The 15,790-nt window shown below is 47.0% G+C and overlaps 1 protein-coding gene across 14 annotated transcripts in view; it reads right to left on the bottom strand.

Annotated features, from left to right (window-relative positions):
* Positions 1-15,775, bottom strand: part of SMG5 (SMG5 nonsense mediated mRNA decay factor) — a 27,185-nt gene extending 11,410 nt beyond the window's left edge. For 5 of the 14 annotated variants that reach the window (XR_014054927.1, XM_081494235.1, XM_081494236.1 and 2 more), the window contains exons 1-12: positions 15,541-15,775; positions 11,770-11,868; positions 11,121-11,244; positions 10,371-10,527; positions 8,419-8,508; positions 7,120-7,209; positions 6,358-6,436; positions 2,421-2,546; positions 2,247-2,315; positions 1,578-1,786; positions 794-931; positions 55-654 (exon numbers count right to left, since the gene is read on the bottom strand). Coding sequence is in view for 13 of the 14 variants with exons in the window: in XM_081494235.1 (XP_081350361.1) it covers positions 55-654; positions 794-931; positions 1,578-1,786; positions 2,247-2,315; positions 2,421-2,546; positions 6,358-6,436; positions 7,120-7,209; positions 8,419-8,508; positions 10,371-10,527; positions 11,121-11,244; positions 11,770-11,868; positions 15,541-15,614 (1,855 nt within the window). In the remaining variant the exon portion in view is untranslated. Of the gene's footprint in view, positions 1-54; positions 655-793; positions 932-1,577; positions 1,787-2,246; positions 2,316-2,420; positions 2,547-6,357; positions 6,437-7,119; positions 7,210-8,418; positions 8,509-10,366; positions 10,528-11,120; positions 11,323-11,704; positions 11,869-14,256; positions 14,633-15,269; positions 15,483-15,540 lie in introns of those variants that run through there. The other 9 variants (XM_081494244.1, XM_081494247.1, XM_081494242.1 and 6 more) reach the window with 7 other exon arrangements.
* Positions 15,776-15,790: the final 15 nt, after the last annotated feature.

The following is a 15,790-nucleotide window of genomic DNA, read 5'->3' as shown; positions in this document are numbered from 1 at the left end:
GCTGACAGTATAGAGGTGTGGCCCAAGCAGGATGACGAACAGAGGCCCAAGTACCTGGCTCTGAGGGCTTGTCCACATCTCCATTGACAAAGGGCCCGTGGCTGGCCGAGGTGGGAGTTTCGGTGGTGGGCTGGAGGAGCAGGTTGCTGAAGGTGGGGGCCAGTCGGAAGCAGCGTTTGGTCTGGAACATCTGGGTGGACATGGCTTGTAGATTGCTGGCAATGCTGGCCTCACTGGGGCCCAGAGGGCCATTGAGGGATTCAGGAACCTCTGACCTGGCCCGAGATGGCTCCAGGGCTGGGGACCGTGTCCCGTCTTCATCCTCCATATCTTCCAGGTCTGATCGGGACTCTTGACTGTTCATTTCTGAATCTGTCTCAGCATCAAAGGCTGTTCCCCCACCTTCAAGACTCTTGTCGGAGCCACTGTCTGAGCCCTCACTGGCCCGGGCCGAGTCATGGCTTGAGTCTGAGTCAAAGCCTTCACTCAGGTCACTGTCATCACCTGCTTTGGGTGGGTGGCGGCGGCGGCGGAGGCAGGAGAGGCGGGAGAACTTCCGATTCTTTCTGACCTCGCCCTCTGGAGGTACTACAGGAAGAGGCTCAGGACCCGGTTCCTCCTCCTTCTCCAAGAGTTCCTTGGACTCTGGTTCGTCTGTGGAAAGAGGACGATCAGCACTGGGACACTGGCAGGTGCTCTTTGACAGCACCCCCCACCACACCTATGCTCCCCTCCCATGATCCCCACACCCCATGCTACCCTTTCCACAGCCACAACCTCCCCATCCCCGCACCTGTGCCATCGCTCTGGAATGCCGGGACGGGATTCTCGCCCTCTTCCAGCTCAGCTTGCAGCCGGATGTTGACGTGATTGACAAGGTGGGAGAAGAGGGCCAAGGTGAAGGCAATGGCTGCACTGTACTGCTTGGATCCTAAACCCAGGAAAGCCAGTGTTAGGGGCTGAGGGCCCTGAAGAGTAGTAAGCACCATTAATTCCAACCTTATCTCACCTGTTCTCAACCCTCCCAAGGATTTATTTACCTCTAAAAACTTTCTCTAGGGTAAAAAAGATTTCCCAGGTCTCTGCACTCTCATCCTGTAATGTGGAATGTGCCAGTTCATCCTGCTTCCTCTTGTCCCACCTCATCCTCCCCAGCTCTGATGCTTTCACGCAGGCCCCTCCCCACTCCCCAAGCATGTTTACACCCAGTCCCATCCGTCTTTCCCTCCCTTCCATCCGACCTTGCTCTACATATACCTCTGGGAGAAACTAACTGCCCCCACCCCACTGCCACCAAGTCTGAATTCCATCTGGATCAACAGTTAAGCATCTCAACCTGGTCCCAGACAAGGGTGCATGTATCTGTGGGTGTGGGAGGGTAGAGGGGGTGAGAATACGCTGTTGCCTTTGTTTGTTCACTAGGAGCTCCTTCAGGGCTCTCTCCTACAGCCAGACAGTGACGCAGGTAGTGAAGGGACTACTGTGGAAGCAACTTTATGGATAAGGAGCTGCAGAAAAGGGTAAGTGAGGATCCCAAAAGCCAGTGGGAGAGAAAAGAGGGACACAGGGAGAGTTACCTGCTCTCTTCAAGCTGTGCACCCCCATAAGGCAGATGATGACCATTTGAAAGATGAGAAGGTCCGGAAGGAAAGCATATCCACTTTCATACTCCTCCTCATCCTCACTGGCCAGGTTGAGGTTGGGTGAGGAGGGCAGGTAGAAGAGACAGAGGTTGAAGTCCTCCAGGACTGACTGGCAAAGTGATGTCAGCTCTGAGTCCACGGAGCTGTTGAAGGGCAGGAGTAATGGGAGGTCAGTGATGGGGGCTGGGGCAGGCACAAAGAGCTGAGAATACAGGATTCAGAGAAAAGACTATGGGATCCTACAAGGGAGACTTCAGAGAGGAGGAGGGGGACTCGGTGCTGGCTGATCTCTAAAGCAGACAGAATAACATGGGAAGGGCAGACATACAGTGTAAGGGATGTGGGTGGGCTTCCCATTCGGCCATTCCTTCAACTTCCAGTAAGCACCCAATCTGCCAGAGGGTGAGCCACCCAGAGAATGGGCATGGAACCTAAGGTGAGACAGTGAGGGATGCCGAGAAAGGACTAACCAGCTAAAGAATTTCCAATCGAGAGACAGAATTCATCAGCCCACTCCCTCCTCTCCAAGGCCCCTGCCATAAAGGAGCCATTGTGGATGGGGCTCCCAGGACACAGTTCTTGCTCACATTCTCTTCTACTCACCTGCTTTTGGGCTGCAGGAGGCTTTGCAGATACATAAAGTTCACCAGCAACCTCTTAATGTCTTTACATCTGAAATGAGAGGAGCCCAAGGTAGATGGCGAACAGCTCCAGAGTCCCTGTGGTCCTACTGTACCAACTGCAGGAAGATCCCCTCTTCCCACAGGCCCCACTCACCGCTTCTTGCTGGGAGAGAGTTTCCGAGTCTCGCACTTCTTCAGCTGGTGGTACATTTTCGCTGCCTTGTCATACAGCCGCTTGAGGTTTCCATAGGCCCCCTCAAAGGACACTTCCGACTGGATGCTGAAGGAGACAGAGGTGAGCTACTGAGTCTTGGCAGAGGAGGAGAGGGGAAATGTCAGTCTTCCAGGGATTTAAAAAGCACTGTTTTTCTTTTTTAAACATTTATTTATGTACTTGGCTGCTCCAGGTCTTAGCTGTGGTGTGTGAGATTTAGTTCCCCAACCAGGGATTGAACCCGGGCCCCCTGCATTGGAAGTGTGGAGTCTCAGCCACTGGACCATCAAGGATGTCCCAGGAGCACTGTTTCTAGTGAATACAGGCTGCCTCCAGCCGCTTCTTTCACGTCCAGACTGAGGGTGAAAACTATCTTTCCTAATAAAAACACACACATACAACTTTCAGATTAATCAGAGTAATGATGACATCTGTATCTCCTCTGCATCCAGATATGGGACAATTAATCCTATTCAATGTTACAAACATAACTTAGTTAGTAACCCTGAAATACACTATTTTTCATCTTTTTAAAAGCAGAGCACTTAATAGGTAGCATTTAACAAGCATTAAGGATATTTACATATACTATTTTAGTTAATCTTCACAATATTCATTCAAATGCAAATATGTACTGAGCACCCCACTCTGTCAGGCACTGTACCCTACTACTGCCCACATTTATAGACAAGGGAATGAAGCCTGAGAGATCGAGTATAATGCAAAGGTCATACAGCTAAACATAGTACAGCTGAATCTCCAACTCCAGTCTGCCCTACCACAAAGACTAACAGCATGCTATACTTTTTAAAAATGTCTTGTTTTTTGAAATGTCTTTTTAAAATTTTTATTATTTTATTTTTTTCCTCTGGTCATGCCCCACGGCATGTGGGATCTTAGTTCCCCAAACAGAGATCGATCCTGTGTCACTGGACCACCGGGAAGTCCCTGAAACATCTTTTAATTATAAAAAGCAAGATACAGAAAAGAAGAAATACATGTTAGAGGTGAATTAAATATAGCTATAAATTTTTTGATATTTCTTCCACTGAGAAGTGGGTTCTATGTCACCTTCCTTTAAATCTTGGCAGGGGGTGGGGGTGGGAGACAACAACTATTGAAAAGCTTTGACCAAGAGAATATTGTAGGAGTGACTCCACCAGTTTCCAGGCCCAGGCCTTAAGAGACTGGCAGACCCTAGTTTCAAGTTTCTTGGGTCATTATTTGCTGTTGGGAGTCCTAAGCCACTATGTAAGAAGTCCATCTACCTTGAGGAAGATACCACATAGAGAAGCCCCAAGACTATAAGGAGAGGGAAAGGGGTCCAGATAAGCCAATTCTCCAGACATATCAGACACGAGATCAGCCGAATACCACTGCCTGACCCTCGACAATGCCACCAGGAGTAGGACTGCCAGACTGAGCCCTAGGCAAGTGCCTAACCTACAAAACATGAGATATAATTGTTTAAGCATAGTAGAAGAGGACCTTAGTGGGCACCTCCCAAACCTGGATGTACTTGGCTCTCTTTGCAACTGACTCAATGTGATACGGGATCCAGGACAAGTAAGGGGGGCATTCCCTGGAAGGCATACAAGGAATGGGAAAGATGCAATGGGAGGATAGAAACCTGGTAATCATATGTAAGAATAAATACACAAATGATAAATGCAGGAAAGGGTGGAGAAAACCTAACCCTGTTACACTGTTGGTGGAAATGTAAATTGGTGCAGCTGTTACAGAAAACAGTACGGAGGTTCCTCAAAAAACTAAAAACAGAGTTGCCTTATGATCCTGCAATCCCTCTCCTGGGCGTATACCCAGACAAAACAATAATTCAAATAGATACATGCACCTCTATGTTCATGTGTGCGCATACTGTTGTTTTAGCTGTGTTCAACTCTTTGGGACCCTATGCACTGTAGTCTGCTAGGTTCCTCTGTCCATGGGATTCACCAAAAAACAGCAAGAATATTGGAATGGGTTGTCATGCCTTTCTTCAGGGGATCTTCTTGATCCAGGGACCAAACTCACATCTCTTACTTCTCCTTCATTGGTAGGTGCGTTCTTTACCACTAGCACCATAGCAGCACTATTTACAATAGCCAAGTCATGGAAACAAATATCCATCTACAGATGAATGAATAAAGATATGGTACACATATATTATACTATGTAATGGACTACTACTCACTCATAAAAAAAGAATGAAATAATACCATTTGTAGCAACATGGATGGAACTAGAGATTATCATACTAAGTGTAGCAAGTCAGAAAAAGACAAATACCATGTGATATCACCTGCATGTGGAATCTAAAATATGCCACAAATGAACTTCTCTATGAAACACAAACAGACTCACAGACCTAGAGAACAGAACTGTGGTTGCCGAGGGAAAGGTAGGGGAGGGATGGATTGGGAGTTTGGGGTTAGCAGATGCAAACTATTATATATAGAATGAATAAACAACAAGGTTCTACTGTATAGCACAGGCAACTATATTCAATATCTATCCTGTGATAAACCATAATGGAAAACACTATAAGAAAGAATGTATAGGACTTCCCTGGTGGTACAGTGGATAGTAATCTGCCTGCCAATGCAGAGGATACGGGGTTTGATCCCTGGTCTAGGAAGATTCCACATGCTACAGAGCAACTGTGAGCTTGTGCCAAACTACTGAGCCCACACACCTTAGAGCCCATGAGCCGCAACTACCGAAGCTCACACACTCTAGGGTCCAAGAGTCACACCTACTGAGCCCACAGGCTGCAACTACTCAAGCCCATGGACCGAGAGCCTGTACTCCACACCCGGAGAAGCCACCGCAATGAACAGTCCAGGCACCGCAACTAGGAAAAGCCTGCACGTGGCAACAAAGACCCAGAGCAACCAAAAATAAAAATTTTAAAAAGGTATATATAACCGAATCACTTTGTGTACAGCAGAAATTAATGCAACATCGTAAATCAACTATACTTCAATTAAAAAAAACAAACAAACAATAAGAATACAGTGGATGCAAGGCCAGTCTGTACTGATCTAGATAAGGGCAAGTATTTGTTGATACTGGAAATAGATTTCCTTGACCAGGTGAACCAATTCCAATTCCACAGCTTGGAATTCTATGGCAGAATTAGGTATTATAGTTTACACTTCAGTAGTTGATCATTTAAGCTATAAGACCACCTTACTCCTTTTGGGCTTTGAAAGCCAATTCATTATGTAACTACTGAGAATGTTTTGGCTTCTCAAGTAGATTTTGGCCCTGATTAGGTGGCAAAGGGAGTTTCCTGGCAGTTTATGTCTCACTAAAATTTAATCAAAGGCTTTCTCATTTACCTATCAGTCTCACATGCATTTGGTTACAGTGACTTAGTAAACTAAGTCTAACCAACTTTGGGTGCCCTGAAAAAACTGTGTTTTGTTGTTGTTGTTTTTTAATTCTAAGAAATAAGAATGAGATCCAGGGAAGCAGCAATCCACCCTGCTAAACTGATAACCCCATGCTGTCTGTCATCCCTGTCACTTCAAGACACTGAAGCTCTACAATTTTGAAGTTCTTGTCAGAGGTTACTTTGGTACGATTTTACCAACTATATCCAATTTATCTCCTTCTTCAGGAAGGTAGCAATCCTGTTAGCTTTCATGATAGCAGACAGCTACATTAGCTGACCAAGTACCTACAAATCCAGGTGGCTGTGTGAAATGCAGCAGGGCTGTCAGGATGCAGGGTCCCTGAGGAGGGTCCCCCTCAATCTTACCATTCTCCCATCTATCTTACCCAGGAGCTAGAGAAGGGAGAATGTAAAGAGAGAAAACAAAGCAGGAACTGTGCAGACGTGAAAGCTGGGAAAGAACTGCCAAATACTTACCACCGCAGGTAGCAATACATGGCTTCCACATTATAGTACTTGCTGCCTGCAAGGGTGCCCAGCTGGTTGAAGGGCATTCCTGGAGAGAAAGAGGAGTCACACAGTCTGTGGCCACAATACTCACCGAAAGCTGCCAGGCCCAACACATGCTAAGCATCAGAGAACTCATGTGGAGACAGTGGCTCTGTAGGAGGCACCCGTCTCTCGGGTGATCAGCAGTTAATCTTGTTCCTCCAGGAGGCTATTAATTACAGACTCACATCCTATCAGTCTAATCCCACCTGGCCCTCAGGGATTCAGCACTGATGGGTGCCATTCCTTCAACATAGCTGTGGCTCTTCCAACACTGACTCAACTCCTATCTCAGCTCAGTCTCTTACCTATGAGTTCTCCTTCTGACATGCTAATCCCCATCTCTTCCTGTAATTTAGCCTTATCTCTTCCCTCACTGTGCCTCCATAGTGGCAGCTGAAGCATGGTCTCCTCTTTCTACAGAGACACCAGAGATGAGGAAGCCATCTTCTTTCCCTTCTTTTCTGCCTCCTTCCCTCTTAGTTCAACACTCTCCCATTTCTCTTCCTCTTCCACCATCTTCTGAGTGTGCGTTACTTGGGGAAGAATTCAGAACCAAGGTGAAGTATCAAAGAACTGAGAGTGGGGAGGACCTAGGGGGAAGTGAGTATGCCTGCCTGCCATCTCAACATTGTCTTCCTCTTAGAAAATGCTGCTGGGTTGGGAGGCCCCAGTCGGGGGTCCACTTACCAATCTGAGGAGCTACTGACAGGGCTTGGTAGTAAAATCTCTCAGCTAGCAGCTCAGTGTCTACGCCAGCTAGTTCATTCTGATACCGTGCTGTAAGAGAGGGGTAGGAAGAAAATACGATAATTCCATGCTTCAGAAAACACCTCCCCTCGTCTGGAAGTCCACTCTAGAGAGCTGTGATAGGAGCCTGGGAGGAAGATACCTGAGCTAGAAGGCAGGCTGTCTGGGTCTCTGGCACAGGTGAAAGTCTACATGACTATGGGCAAATTGTTCAACTCTCTCTTCCTTGTTGGTAGGTCCAAAATGTAAAGAATATTTAGTGTTTGTAAAGAGGCTCTTCTTGATTATCTCTTCCCAATGAAGGGGAGCTACAGCATATATTAATGCTTGAAATGACTTCTGATATTTGGTTCTGGAATTCAACTGCTCAGTTCTAGAGAGAAGACATTACTAATGACACTAGGTCAATCTACTGTGAAACAGCTGATTCTGCGTGTGTATGTGTGTGTGTGTGTGTGCGCGTGCACGCGCCTGCTCACTCATGTTTGACTTTTTTTCAACCTATGGACTACAGCCCACCAGGCTCCTCTGTCCATGGAATTTTCCAGAAAAGAATACTGGAGTGGGTTGCCATTTCCTCCTCCAGGGGATCTTCTCAACACAGGGACTGAATCCATGTCTCTCGTATCTCCTGCACGGTCAGAAGGATTCTTTACCACCTGGGAAGCCTGATTCTCCCTGTGCCCCCTACCTGTAAAGGGTTCAGGAGTGGGATAAGGGCAGGGAGAGGCACCTCAGGTCAATTACAGATAATGCATCCAAAAGCCACACACCAGGAGCCTAATAAGACTAGAGATCTTTGTCTATCAGGATTAGCAACTCAGGAGGCATAAAGCCAAGAGTCCTTTTCCATTCTGAGAAACATACTTCAGGTAGGTAAGTCCTCCCTGAGGTCTAACCACAATTCCACTAGGAATCTATGAAGAGAAAAGAAAACTCCAAAAGAGAAAGACATCAAATTAAACCCTTCCGAACTTACTACTAAAACCAGGTTATCACCCTGACTTTCTTAAAGTGCAAAGACATTTTCCCCTTCTTCTTGCATTCACTCATCCTTTTTGACTCATGGAAGTACAGTGAAGAGAATGAAACACTAAACAGGCTGGAGGGAAAAAGTTATCAGAGCCCAAACTACTCCTCCTGCCCTCCAGTCGCTTAAAGGGTGGTACCAACAATTTGGACAGCTAGAGCCTGTCCTGGAGCCCAAAACAGAGAAAAATGAAAGGTTCTGATTCTTACACAAATCCCCCAGGTACACTAGACATCGGTGGCATGCCATCTGTGCCCAATCCATCTCCTTCCCTGAGGCAGACACTGGCTTCTTGCATCCTGAGAAAGAGAGAGAGAGAGGTTTATAAGCCCATTCCTCTGCCCTTACCTAGCATCTTTCCTAGGTGGAGAATGGAGATCAAGAATCCAGGTCTAGTTTTGGAGCCTGGCCTTATGGGGCAGAGACGACGCCCATCCAAGATACAGGCTCAAAGGTGGACAGAGGTAGGGACACAGAGGCTCATAGGTAGGAGTCATTCACAGGACAGGAAGGAATTGGAAGAGATGGTCTAGGGTCCTCAACCTAGAACAGCTACCTGGGAGAAGGTCATGTGAAAGGTCATCACAGGAAGGTTACTAGAAAGAAAGAAGAGGTAAAGTCAAGCGTAAGTATAGTTGTGGGTGCCTTGGGGAGCCGCTCCCCACCCAAAGGTCAAAGGTTTGGGTAAAGATGGCAAACTTGCCCAGGAAGAATGGCATATGGATGAGGCCAAAGAAAATGCTCCTGGCTTCTGCCTGGTGGAGGAGGTCACGGAGAAGACAGCCTGTTGAAGAGCCTAACCATGGAGGAGACTTGTCTGACCTGAGGACACGAGGTGGCCAGAGCCACGGACGTCTGGGCTCTCACCTCTCCCTTTACCCAGGCAGCCCTGGAACTTCAAAGAGCTTCAGCTATTTGGGAGGCAGTTCTCCTATGTGCTTGGTACTGATCTAAGTGTATCACAAGGCCAACTGAAGTGATCCTCAAAGCAACCCCAAGGGGTAGTTACTCTTATTACTTCCATTTTACAGTTAAAGAAATCAAAGTCACATAACAGGTAAGTGACAGAGTTGGGATCTAAATGACAATCTGGCTCGACAACATCCACTTATCCCCCCCATTTTGCAGACACTCTCCTAGGTATGCAGCTCCCATTCTGAGAAGCCCTTCCTAGTATTTACTATAGAGACATTGAATGAGAAATATCTATAAGGAAATAAAGTTGTTTGGGGAATTAATTCTTTGAAATAAGGGTTTGTCATCTTCGTTCAGGCTATGGACCCTCCTGGCAATCTCATATGACACCTATGCATTCTGCCTTGGATTAACATTGCTTTATTTTTGGCCATGGAGCTTGTAGGATCTTAGTTCCCTGACCAGAGATCAAACTCAGGGTAGTGAAAGTGCTGAATCTTTATCTCTAGACCACCAGGGAACCCCCCACTGTTTTGTTCTTAAGTGTTTCAAATGGATACAATAGAGTGCCTTCTGATCAGAGAATGCTGCCACACAGTGGCACAGACATAACCTCCATCTCTGACCCAGAAAGTCTTTCTGCTGGTGAGGGGAGGGGCAGGGGGCTAGGGGAGGGCAGGGAGTATGAAGAGCAAGGGGAGTTGGAGGAAGAGGGAAGAGGGAAGGAGCTCCAAAGGATAGTTAAACTGAAGAGAAAACCACCAACTAGAGAAGGAGGTAAACCATAGCTCCAGTACCTCAGAAAATCAAAAAGAGATTTGCACTATCTTGAAAGAATGTCCATGATTTTCCCAATGTTTCTAAAAACTGTAATACTTCCATCAAATACTAGGAAACAATCTCTAAAGTTAAAAGAAAGTGCCAGTCAAATCCAACTGGGAGGAAAAAAAATGCTATCAACATCATCTTCCAGTACCAGACTTTCTCTAGATCATTCCATCCCTCCCTCTGGCTCTATTATCGGTCTACAACCCCAAACTAAAGAGGCCTCTCTCTTTCCTTAAGATCTTTACCCCAACTCATATGCTTATTTGGTTAAATCCAAATTTGATGAAGCATTTGTATGTCTTCTAGAATCCTCACAGCCTGGCTGGGTCACAAGGTACATAGATACTGAGGGATAAGAAGACCGAAGTAGAAACAAACCAACTTGGTTCCTCCAGCCCACCTTTCAGATTTCACTGACCTATGAGGGGGTCGGTGACATGGGTCCAGTCGATGCAGCACTGCAGTTCCAGCTGGTAGTGAGACTGGATATAGAGAAGGAGATGCTGGTAGAAGCCAATACCAGCAACCAGGTGTGTCCTGTAGGCACATTCCAAGGTACTCCGGCTGTGGATATGCTGGAGATTGGGAAAAAGAAGGGGCCAGTTAAGCAGCAAGATCAGAGTTCTGCTTCCCTGTCCCTAACCATATTTATCTCACTGAAGAAATAAACTTAGATTTTTGGCTCTGGAAAGTGGATCAAGTCTAGAACTTTATCCACCTCTCCTCTTACTCACGAGTTACCCCTATACTCTTAGATCTCCTCTGGTCTCCCCACCTGGGGTCAGGCTCCCCTCCTCTCCTAATCCTAATTCTATATGACTCCCTCCCTCCTTTCTAACTCTTCCTTGATATCCCTACCTACAGCCATGCTCTGGGCCACTTCCCTAGCTGTCTTTTCGTTCCTTAGCTTCCCCTCTTTAGACAAACTTCTTTCCAAGCTCTATGACCTCCCCTTGAAAAGTGAAAGTTGCTCAATTGTGTCTGACTCTTTGTGACCCCACGGACTGTAGTCTGTCAGGCTCCTCTGTCCATGGAATTCTCCAGGCCAGAATACTGGAGTGGGTAGCCATTCCTTTCTCCAGGGGACTCTTCCCAACTCAGGGATAGGTCTCCTGCATTGCAGGCGGATTATTTACTGTCTGAGCCACCAGAGAAGCCCTCCACTTACCTTTTTGTTAGTCTTGATAAGCTGGATAACTTCATAGTATACCTTCCTCCACAGTAGCTCCTCAGCCTTCCTCCCATAGTCCACCGGGTGCAGGAACATAAGCTTGACACAGAGCTCACGCAGCCTATGAGGATGTAGAGAAGCATGAGAGGGACTGGCCATCCCTTGGTGGGGGACACAAGAACTGAGGGCAAGAAGGCACCTGCCAACACCCCAACTGACAAACGTCTGTGTCTCCCATTAGACATCCAGGCTCACTCAGTAGGACACAAGACAAGCAGTCCTAGAAGGCAGTGGAGCCCCAAAAGATACAGGCAGGAGCAGTAAGAATCTTAACAATCTTCATTTTCTCCTGCACCATTCTCTCCTTTCTACTCAGCCTCTGTATCTTTTCTTTCTCTCCTTCCTTATGCAGTACAGTCAACTCCCCCAACTCGAACGTCATTCTAATAGCACCAGTCTGTTAGATATAGAAGCTGCAGAAAGTGAGGGATCTCCTCTCCCTCTTAGGAAGGCCAGAGATGTCACAGACCATTTCTGCACCATAAAGTCAGGAGATAAGATAGAACATGTCTGTATATGACAGGGTTTCAGGTGGAGAGGAAAAGAGAAACTCTAAGGATGTGTAGTTTATAGAGTCTCAGCTTACTTGTTCCTCAGGCTAATGTTCTCCGGTTTGAACACTTCTTGATAAGCGGTTTTGTTGCAAAGGATGAGGTCAAGTCGATGCACAGCCTCCACCACAGCCCTGCAGGGAATTATAGGCAAACAGCCCTTGAGCCATGCATATGGTCCATATAATGATCTTACAGGAAAAGCTACAGAATTAGGGGTAGGGAAACCAAATGGCTGCAGGTTGAGCTCCATTCAAAACAAGATGAACAGAGCCTCCATCTTGATATAACGCCCCCCCAGGAGATGTCTGGCAATGCTGAAGACATTTTTGATTGTCACAACCCCAGGGAGGGGAAGGAGAGGCACTACTATTGGCATTTAGCGTGTGCTGCTAGACACCCCACAATACATGGGACAGTCCACAATCATAACTATCATGCTAACTGTCAGCACTGACAAGGCAGAGAAACTCTGTGATATGGGAAGGCAGGCTCTCTCAATGGAAACAGCATAGGCTCTGATGCCAGGCAGAAAATCTAGGGTTTGAATCTGGCTGTGTCTTACTAACTCTACAATTTTCAGTGAAATTACCTAACCTTTTTAAGGCTTAGTTACCAATCTATAAAAATGGAGATAAAAGTAGTTACCTGAAAGGGCTGTTGTGAAGAGTAAATGAAATAATTTAAATACAGCATTGGTATATAGTGAGCATTTGATATATATTGGTGAAATGAATTATTAAAAGGCTGGCTTATTATCAGACATAAAGGAAAAGCATTCCTAACACAAAATTCTGTTCTGCAATAATGGGGTAAGAGAAAGGGGAATGAGAGTGTCCCTGAAGTTCTTAAAGTCTCCTGGATTCTGCTGAAGGAACCAGTTGTTTTAATATAGAATAGAGTCTCTAGAATCAGACAGCCTGGGTTCAAATCCTACCTCTACTTCCTACCAGCTATACAGTCCTGGGTCAAGTATTTAACTTCTTTATCTTAGTTCTCTCATGTATAAAATGGGATTAATAACATCACCTATTTTGTGCAGGTTAAATTAATTAATACATAAAGCATTCCTAACAATGCCTTGTACACAGTAAGTGATTAGTTAGTATTGGTCTTCATCCCAAAGAGGATATTCCAGGCCTTAAGAGAAAAGTTCAAGGCAACTCTGCAATGGATGGCCAAGAGGTACCTAAGTATCATCTCTGGAAGGGTAAAACCCAGAGGATGACAGATAGCAGCTGTGAGAACAGACGAATCAGGCACTGCTCTTGGACACAAAACAACCGAAAAATAGTAAGTTACAATTCCTAAAATAGTACAAAGCTGATTCAGAATACTGAAATGTGCTCCTGGGCCAAGCAAAGTGGGCCACAGCAGGCTAGCATCTTGTGGCGGCTCAGCTGGTACACCTAAAAGCTGTCCTGTACTTGGTGAAGTGATCACCAATACCCAGCTGAGTGGGTGGGATGGTAATCAAGGCCCTCTCAAAGGCCAAGCAAAGTGGGCCACAGCAGGCTAGCATCTTGTGGCGGCTCAGTTGGTACACCTAAAAGCTGTCCTGTACTTGGTGAAGTGATCACCAATACCCAGCTGAGTGGGTGGGATGGTAATCAAGGCCCTCTCAAAGACAATCTTAAGAGCCCAGCATTTCTCCAAACACCTCCTGGGCTGCCTAGAGATGGAAGCCAAGCTCTTTTAGCCAGCCAGGCCTTCAAAGCAAAAGGCAGCACCAGGCGGCCATCAGTGATATGCTAATTTAGTCCCCAGGAAAGGGCCATGCACAGATCTAAAGGGGGGTGGGGGGGTGTATTTTCATGGACAGGCCCCACAGCCTTCCTTAAGATTCTCAATTCAAAAAGGTTAGTAACCACTACTCCAGGAAGTTCTAATTGCAAACTCTTAAACCTTAGAGGACTCCACACTTTCTTCTACATTTCCCATCAGACCATAAGCTCCATCCTTAAATTGTAATCTCAATTAGAATAAAAACTACAAAAACCAGTCTTGTGTCTCATTCACTACTGTAATCTTAGGTCAAGCACAGTGTTAAAAAAGAAAAACACGTTTAAAAAAACTTTTTAAGTAGTTAAAATTGGCCTAATTATTAATAATTGGTGCTTGCATCCCTTTCAGCATCCCTTTTCCAGCTGCCTTTTCTGAGGGGCTTAAAACATTTCAGAATTTCATTTCTATAAACAGATTGTGGGAATTTCCCAAATTTACAGAAGCTCCAATGCCAGTTTCATAGTCCAACAACATATTTACCTTGGGCTGAGAAATCAAACCTTCTTCCCCCAGTTCTTCCCACCAATCACCACTGCTATAATAAACAACAGAAAGAGATGTGCTGCCTCAAATTTCCACCCTACCCAAAGCCAACATCGCACAATTACCGGCAGAGAGACCCCTGTGCATACATGTAAGCCACACATGCAAACATATCAGCTTAAGTCAGTCAATTCTGTGAGGCTTGAGAAAAAACAAGATTTGAGAATGATGAGAAGGATGACCAAAGCCATTACCAAAAGCTGGAGACAAGTGAGGAATCACAGACACTGCCCAAGGTCTGTCTGACAGGCAGCACTGACACTAGGCAGCATGACGAGGCACACGTGCCAACCCAGTCTCTTCACCCGCCTGGAGACTGCATGGGGCAGCCCACAGTGGGAGCCCAGAGGTTGAGGGCTTGGATCACTTTTCTATTTTTGGAACAGCCAATACTCCCCTCTGCCTTCTGGCTTAGGAAGCTAGAGCAGGCAGGATGCCTACACAAGGGAGGAAAAGACAACATGCTCTTGACTCTTTCACTGCCAAGATGGAGCCCATGGCTCTGAAGGTAGTCTTCTCAGGCAAACACCTCGGGTTCCAGAGCCTCAGCCAAATGAAACTCTTAACTTCCTAGTAGAAAGCAGAAAACTCAATTTGGTCTTTATGTGTCATTCTCTTTTTGATCCACATCCAGAACCCATGTTCTAGCTGCCCCACACAAAAATATCTTCCACTCAGGGCGGGAAGTGTTCACCCCGGCCTGTTCCCAACAGAGGGCTGAAAGGCTGAATGAAGATGTTGAGGAGCGTGAGTGGCACTGTGGAAATGAGAAACCAGGAATGGAGTTGCCTGGCAAGAGACTGCAGTCATGAGGCTGGAAGGAAAGCAGGATTCAGGAGTCCCCAGGTGCCCGGAAATGGGCTCCGATGACTACGAAAACTCTGGACTCAAAGTCCTTCACCTCCCTTCCGGTCCAACACAAATAGTCTTACAGCCTCTTTATTTTCATTCAGATTCCCAAAACTTAGAGCCCTAAGAGACCTAAATGCCTATCAAATCCAGATCTCTCCTTTTAAGGATGAGAAAACTAAGGCCCAAGGTCACACAGCTAACGGCAAAGCAAAGACCTCTCTTGATTTCAGTCCAGGTCTCTTCCCTGTAAATCCTTACAGGGTTCTAAGCACTATTCCCTTCCGGGTTTTTCTCCCATCTGTGACCCCACCCTCACCTTCTCAACCCCTGCAGTCCCCAATTCCCACCTTCTTACCCCAAATCAGCAAAGCTCGGTGCCCGTCCCAAGCTCAATGCGGAAGAGATTCCCTCCACGTGCTTCCCTCCCAACCTCCCACCCACCCAATTCCTTCTTTCAGCTCAATCCCGGGTTACAGAGCCCCGCCCCCTTTGCTCCCTCCAAAATTGCACCCTCTTCCCTCGCCCAAACCGCAGCCGGGCAGCGGAGCCCGCCCGTCCGGGAGGCCCCGCCCCTCGCTGTCCCCCACTTCCCTTGGCGGCTGCACTCACGCCGCGGCCCCTCTCACCGGTAAAGCCGCTTAGTGTGGAGGACCTTGGCTTCGGGCTCGCTGCTCTCCCCTGTGGGGGGGCCTTGGCTCATGATGCTTGGGCCCAGGGGCGGCTCCCGGTCACAGGCCCCCGCCACCCACCGCTACTGCCACCACTGCTGTCTCCGGCTGTAGCCGCAGCCGCCACCGCCGCCGGCCCTGCTCGGCCGCCATCGCTGTGAGGCGGCTGACCGCGACAGCTCCTCCTCCGCCTGCCAAATCTCGCGAT

Source organism: Giraffa tippelskirchi, chromosome 5, assembly GCF_054371585.1.
Source record: "Giraffa tippelskirchi isolate mGirTip1 chromosome 5, T2T-mGirTip1v1.2.pri, whole genome shotgun sequence".
Taxonomy (NCBI): domain Eukaryota; kingdom Metazoa; phylum Chordata; class Mammalia; order Artiodactyla; family Giraffidae; genus Giraffa; species Giraffa tippelskirchi.
This window is presented reverse-complemented; position numbering and strand designations above follow the sequence as displayed.